Here is an 8,060-nt window from a genome sequence, read left to right on the forward strand (position 1 = left end):
TTATATATCCTGCAAAACTTTCTTTTATTTATTTATTTTTTATTAATTTTATAAAATTCAAATAGCTGTGAGACAGTTTCAATAATGAATACTTTTCATTTATTTTATTTTTTATTAATTTTATAAAAAACAAATAGCTGTGAGACAGTTTCAATAATGAATACTTTGCATATTGTTGTCTTCATAGTAGTTCCTCATAGTACAAAATACAGACATGATATCCTGTCCAAACATTAGTAGTACAATTCTTTCTTCTCATGAATTAAGAGAAAGTAGCTGTATATTTATCCTATTTTGTATATACAGATACAAAATGGTCCTTCACTTGTATCCCCTTTTTTGTTTAGTTTTCTCAGCGATGGGTATTCCATTGCCATTTAAATATTATAGGTGTGTAAATTCAGGAAAATAATTAATATAGTCCAGTAGTCCATAATAGTAGTGCGTTATCCACAGGACTGGCAATGTCAGAAGTTGTTGACTTGAGTCTTTTACAGCTCAGCATATTAACCTGGCTTTACCTTTTATACTTCATTTTTATACTTTTCTGTTGGATGGTTAAGACCAAGATAAAACAAGACCTATATAACAAGAAATATGACTTTTGTATCTGACAAAGTCAGTCAAATCCCCTCAAGATTTACCATGAAACCCTGTACCACAGTTTGTAGATCCTTGTCAGTGTCAGCCTTGTGGATGAGTCACGGCCATTGCTTGGCCAATGTGCTCTCTGTGAAAGCCTGAAAGAATGTTTTCTCTACATGTGACTCTCCATAGGTACACTCTACATCATCAATCACATTCCTCTGTGGCCCTATAATCGCCTTGATCAGAAAATTTGGGATATCTCTGAGTTACAGCACAGGTTCTCTTATGTAATGAATCCTCACTGACGTTGAAGGGCTAGGGCCAAAATGTTGGCTGTCCTCGCAGCCCTTCTTTTTCTCTAATTTTTTGTCTGCAAACTGAAGTTGTTAACCCTCCAGAAGAGAAACTTAATGATATTATTACCTTGTAAAATAGGCAGTTGAGCTTAACCTCACTATCTGTCTAAATATCAAACATCTTAGACATAACATGGAGCAGGTATTTTCCATCAGCTGTTGATATGTTAAACTTTAAAGCCCTACTGAATGTGAAGATTAAAATAAAAAATAAAAAATAAAATAATATTTTAATAATAGGAATAAACAATTACATATTTTTACACAGAAATTTAGAATCTAACCATATACAGCATTGTAGCAGGACAGTGCTATGACATTCTTTTTTCTTGTCTCTTGTTTTCATTTTTTACCCTGTTTTTTAAAATACACATTTACTTGAGACACAGTATAGCAGTGTTCGTATTGGTCATTCATTTATACCTCCTTTTTTGTTTGGTTTTGTCAGAGATGGGTATTCCATTGCCATTTAATTTTTCTTTTTTCGGAACCAGTGGTTGAACTCAGGCCCATGAGTTTGCCAGGCAAATGCTTAATGGATGAGTTTAAGATGCCAGACTGAGCACTCATTTTAACTTAGTGATGAGCAACTGAGGTGGTATCAGTGAGAGGAACACACAGAGATGAGACATATGTCTCAAACTTCCACATGTATCCAAGTCATGTACAGGGATTTATACAATATTAATTCTTGGCTTCATCTCCCACGAGTTTTGATTTCATACGTGTTGGGTGGAACATGAGAACTGCCATTTCTAAGCAGCTTCCAAGTAATACTGAAGCCTCTTTTCCAGGGTTACACTTGGAGAATTGCTGGATCAAATGATTTGAATATTCTAGTGCAAGCAGGCTCTGATCCTGGGTTACCCTTCTGGATTCTGTGGACAGTGAAATTGGTTGCTGCAGTTCTGTTTAGCTGATAAAAATCTCTTGGAGCTGTTTGCTAGTCAAAGAGTTTTGAGATCTTTGGCTAGAATATATTTTCTAGCATGAAGTATCAGCAAGTAACTCAGATGCTGGCAGCCTCCATTTTCCCTGACCTCTAGCTGTTACCAGATGCACTGTGATAGCTGGATATATTTCTTAATAAGAGAGTTCTTACACTTTTTAATCTCAGAATTTGATTGCACAGAGCTCTCTGCCTTACTATTTCTATTTGATGACAAGTTGGTGCAGCCTGAAATGGAATCTCCAGGCTATAGGTAATAGATGTTTGGGCACTTTGAAGAGTACAGAGCCCTGGGAAAATGTAAGACATTATTATTATTACAGAAAAAAAGAAACCTATATTTATATTGTTTTTTTCTGTGAGTTGGGTTGGACAGATCCAAATAGGACTCAATGACTGATTAATTCTTAGGGCTATGCGTGCAGAATAAAATTCTCTCATGCACTGGTGTTGAACTGAAGACAAGAGTAATTGCTGACAACACCCTTAGAAACAGCAATTTTGTATTTAAAAAGTAAAAAAAAACCATAATTACATATATTTGATCATTACCAATTTATAGTATATATATATACATCAAATTATCTACTATATTCCATAAACATGTAAAATTAAAAAGTAAAATAAATTTGAATGCAAAAGTGAGAAATATAATTTTGAAAGTGTCTAGGTTACTTTTATAGTATGGTTATCATTTGTACATAAAAATATTAATCTAATTTTATTTTTTGATAAATTTATTTCATTTATTTTTTATAATTTTATTTTATTTTGAAGAATAAAAGCAAAAGCAAGAGCAAAGATCAGAAACAGGGTAACATACAAAAATATATTTGTTACAGATTTTCAAAGCAAGAATAACTGATGAACACTGGTAGATATGTTATCTATTTTATCATCAAATCTGTTGCTCAGATTAATAGATATAGTTATGAAACATTGGACATGTGATTTAATATTGCCGCTTGCTTCCAAGAAATCTTAAATTTTTGTTCTCATCTCTCTTTTTTCTTTTATTACCTGTTAAAAATTATTTTAAAAGAGTATAGTAATAATTGGTATGACATTAGAAACAGTACACATTTAGAAGACCAAGATGACAGGTATTCAAGCATGGTCTTTGTATTATACATTGCTACTTTTAAACCAATACACTTATTAAAACATCAGAGCCTCTCTCCCCCAAATGACCTGTACCACAAGATAAAAATGGAGTAAGGTAAATGCAAGAAATATTTACTGCAGTGCTTCTTCTGCCCTACAACTTCCACTACTGATGCCTCAAGGGAGCAGGAATTGCAACCACCAACTAGCACCATTAATCACAGAACACCTGATCCTATATCACAGTCCGGTATTCTATCACTTTGCCATGAAGAAGTAAAATGATCTAACACTGCTGTTAGTTAAGGAAGTCATTGCAGAGATTAATATTATTTTTCTGGTGTTTTTATACTTGCAGTTCTTTCTCTATATTGAGTTAATTGATATTTTTAACTTCAACTTGCCTATATGAACTTGTTTTAGCCCAGTATATAGGATTTCTAGGGGTTAGTGGATGAGAAAGGAGGAAAAATTTCTTTGGGTTGTTATTACTATAAACCCTTCATGTGGAAAGGATATTACTCTGAAGCTACTGGCAATTAAATTTCATCACTATTTTCTACTTTGTTTTTCAGGGAGACTGGGTGTGGTTGAAAAAGTTACCCCCAGGAGATTTTGGAGACATTAAATTCATCAAATCAAGTGCAAGTGATGTGTTTGAAATGGTATGGAAAACCTTCATTTACTCACAATTTTACTAAAAATCAATCTTTTCTTCAAAGTAGCTAAAACCAGCTGTTTAACATGAGCCCTTTAATAAATTGGTGCAGGGAAAGTATAGGGATGTTAATGGCTTGATATGATCAAAATTATAGGCTCTAAAACTGAAGAAACATGAAAGAGTTAAATACCATCTCTGCTATTTCACAGCTATATTGGCTTGTACAAGGCACCTAAACTCACTGAAACTTAATTACCTTATTTGTCAAAATAATCTGTTAAGATTTACTGTCTCCTTCCTTCCTCCGTAGCTTGGGATGAAAATTAAAAGAGACAATACACATAAAGTTTCTTATATATTTCCTGGAACATAATTTCTTCTGTAAAATTCTATGTATTATGATCATCAATTAGCTATGTCATAATAATTCAGTTCCCCATTTCTCAGACCTGGAAAAGTCACCTGCTAATTTCTGTTCAAAAATAGTTGCTTACCTCGATCCTCTATGTTCAAAAAGTCCTTGGATTATTTTCTTATTGACACAGAATGTAGGTAAGACAGGATGGTCCCTTCTAAATCTTTTAAAATCTTGACTTCCCCTTGTTGTTTGCATCTATAAAATATTTGTGGATATTGGGTTAGCCTTTTCTGACTGTTGAGAATGGGCTTGTAGTCTATAACCATAGATTTCTCCCACATTTATGAAGGGAGAAATTTCACATCATTCCAAAATAAGCGGTACAGTGCCTGCCTGGAAGCACAAGGTCCTGAGTTCAATTCCCATTACAAAAAAAATCATTCCAAGATATCTGAATTAGACATCTGCTGCATCCAGAGCAATTGTATAATTTAGAAGATGCAAGAAGCAGAAGATACACGTCCCATGGAGAAAAGGATGCACTCTAGGAGTTAGGAGGAGATGCGATGATTTGGTATGTCACTTACATGTGATTTTGGTGCCTGAAACTGAAGAGTAATGAGAGAGAAATCTAGAACAAAGACCTAAGTCAGATAAAATAAGAAATTTCGTAGTGGTTTGACAATTCAGGGTGCTGAACATAAAGGTGTTTCTAAACATATGATGCAAAAATAGGGCCAAAGCTTGAGGAACTTGTGAACTAGAAGCTTGGGAATAAGCAGATAAGTACTGATCCAAGAGTGTGTCCATTGTAACTTTTAATCTTGATGTGATTTCAAAGTCACAGAAAAGTTCCAAAAATAATCCAAGGGACTCCTGTGCCCAACTATCAGTATCATTTTCTCAGTTTTCATTACCCATTTATATATTCTGAACCATTTTAAAGTAACTTGTAGACACTATGCTCTTTCAGCTCTAAATACTGCAGTATTTATGTCCTAAAACAAAAGACATTCTTGTGTATGAATACAATAAGATAAAAATTAAAGAATTAACATAGATGCAATACTATTATCTAGACTATTGTGTATATTCTAATTTTATCAGTGGTCTTAGTACATTATAGGTAATTTCTTCCCCGATCAGTTTCCGATCTATATTCACACACTGTAGTGGGTTGTCATGTCTCTTTAGTTGCTTTTAATCTGAAATAGTTTCTCAGAGTTCTTTTGCTTCACCTCAATATTTTTCAAAAATTAAAATGAGACATTTGGCAGATTGTCATTCTGAGTTTTCCCAATGTCTCTTTTCCATGAGATTTAGATTATGTACCTTTAGCCAAAATACTACTGACATGATGTTGTGTCTCTTACAGTGAACTTTGTAGGAGACACACATTGTCAATTATTCTGTTACAATTTTTTGTTTTCATTCTGTTACAGTTGATGTGAGCTTTTTTGGTTGACATATTGCTTACTAAGTTTCTCCACTGAAAAGATTCTGCTTTATTTTTCCATTAAACTTAATGTATAATTTGGAAACTACTTTGTGTTTATATAAGTATTCTATTCTTAATAAATATTTTACTGATTCCTTTTAGTATCCATTGAAGATTTTCTAATTTCAGTATTTTTTCCATTTGCCTTGCAAAATGGAAAAAATTGGTTGCCTTGGTTGACATTTTATTTGTTTATGTATTTATTTATTTATTCTTTGGTTGACATTTTATAATAAGGTGGCACCTATTCATTTATGTCAGTATGCATTTATAGGTTATTTTTATTTACATGACTGGTGTGGTCATGTCAATTGCAGACAATAGCTCAACCCAAGGAAGAAGACCAACACTTTTCAGAATTCACCATGCAAGATTCCTTAATTTCTTTGTAATGTTTTTATGCAAAAGAAATGAATCTCACTATACTATCACTGTGAGTCTAGAACTGTCTTAACTACTTTTTTATTTTAAAGAAAATGAAAAATAAAAAAACATTAAAATGATACAGAATTTCAGAACAAGATGATAGGAAATCAACAATGGTTGTTACATTGTGTACTGTTATCTTCAAAGTAGTTGTTCAGATTACCAGATAGAGAAGCATTAAGCACTAACTACTTCTATGAATTCATGATCTTCAAATATTGAGACTACTACCAGGGAGTAGAAGGGAAAGCATATCTCCATGAATCAGATACAGAAAGGAGCAAAGCTCAGTGGGGTAGATATTTGGGAAAGGCAAAATCTGATTGTATTTCCTAATCTTATGCTTTTTCTTATGCTTATTTAGAACTGACTGGCTGTTCCTTGAGCTCTTCCTGTGAGAGTCTCAGTTCTCTGATGTCTGATCTCTCTTTAAGAAATGTAAAGAGAAGAGGACTTCATTTGCTGTGTAAAAAAGTGCTTACTTTGTGAAAAAATATTTTAGGTTAATTTTACACTTTTTATGAGTATACAGTCCTTTCATAGCCATTTCTTTTCCAGTGGTGGCTGTTGATATGCTTCAGTATCTTAGAACACATGGTGGAATTTTTTTTCTAGCTCACTAATGATACTTCCCAAATAGTCCGTTCTTTTTGTTTAGAACATTCGTACACACACACACACACACGCACACACGCACATGGACACACACACACACATGCACATGGGTGCGCGCACACACACACACACACACACACACACACACAGAGCTTGCTTTTGAGGCTAGTGCCATTCTGTTTTAGCACTCTCTTATCCACTAGGATTACAGTCATTTACATCTAATTCACTGTTTCTATTAAATAGTGTGGGATTTTCTTTGTTCTTTCTTCCTACAATAAGACTTGCCATTATACTGATGAGATTTCTGAATCATTAGATATTCAAATATCTGGTTTATTTAATTCTGGTTATATTACCTGTGGTAATCTCTTCCATTCTATTTTGATGAATCACTGCTTGAGATTTTTCATTATCTATAACTACTGCTAAAAACAGTTCACTTCCAAAATCATAAATTTAAACAGTATCTTGTCTTCCTACAACTTCCTTTTCTTCCACCTTTGCTAGTATTTGCCTCTGCTAGGTCTTCAATTCTACTGATTTCTACTTCTGTGATTCTCCAAAGCTGTCTGCTACTTGCTATGGTGTCCAACTTAGTTTCCATAATTCATCACTTGACAATATTCTTATGTATGCTTTTTTATTCAGATAATATAAAATTTGAATTTTGTATAAAGTCAACACTTATTTATGCCTACATTTGAATAGCCAAATAGTGACATAGAAAATTATGCAACAAAGTACCCACTTTCATGGTGAATTTATGATTTCTTATATTGTGATGTCACTTAACACTGTCTTGTTTTTTTCCATAATTTTATTGAGAAAAAAGTAGCAATGAGACAGTTTCAAATCTGATTAGTAGGACAGTTTCATTAATTAATACATTGCATATTGTTGTCTTAGTGGTTATTCATTGTACAAGATGCAGACATGATATCCTGTTTACACTATTAGAACAAATCTTTCTATACACTGAATTAAGAGAATATAGCTGTATATCTATCCTATTTTGAATATACAGATACAAAATGGTCATTCATTTGTATCCCTTTTTTGTTTAGTTTTGTCATGTAAATATTATAGGTGTGTGAATTCAGCAAAATATTTCAAAATAGTCCAGTAGTCCATAATAGTAGTGGGTTTTACGTAAGACTAGCAATGTCAGAAGTTGTTGACTTGAGCTTTCTATAGCTCAGAACACTGTTTTATAAGGCAATCTGTTAATTGAGTTTGTATTACCCATACTTTAAAATTTTTAGTTTTTTGTTAATTTTTAGAGAGAGAGTCTTTCTATACAGGTCACACTGGCCTTACACTCACTATGCAGCTCAGTCTGGCCTAGAAACCATGGTAATCTTCCAGCCCCAGCCTCCCAAATGCTGGGGTTACAGGTGCCCACTTATAACCCATACTTTATACCTTCTCAATTCATCTTAAACTCCCATTGTCTTTCTCTTTCTCTATTTTTGTAATTATCACCTTGTTCTATTTATTTATTT

The 8,060-nt window shown here is 33.2% G+C and overlaps 1 protein-coding gene across 1 annotated transcript in view; it reads left to right on the forward strand.

The window, feature by feature from the left end:
* Gucy2f (guanylate cyclase 2F, retinal) overlaps positions 1-8,060 on the forward strand; it is a 142,918-nt gene that overhangs the window by 64,405 nt on the left and 70,453 nt on the right. The window contains exon 8 of the mRNA XM_004640047.1: positions 3,573-3,662. Coding sequence (XP_004640104.1) covers positions 3,573-3,662 — 90 coding nt within the window. The remainder of the gene's footprint in view (positions 1-3,572; positions 3,663-8,060) is intronic.

This window comes from Octodon degus, unplaced genomic scaffold (genome assembly GCF_000260255.1).
Source record: "Octodon degus isolate 3935 unplaced genomic scaffold, OctDeg1.0 scaffold00117, whole genome shotgun sequence".
NCBI classification, from domain to species: domain Eukaryota; kingdom Metazoa; phylum Chordata; class Mammalia; order Rodentia; family Octodontidae; genus Octodon; species Octodon degus.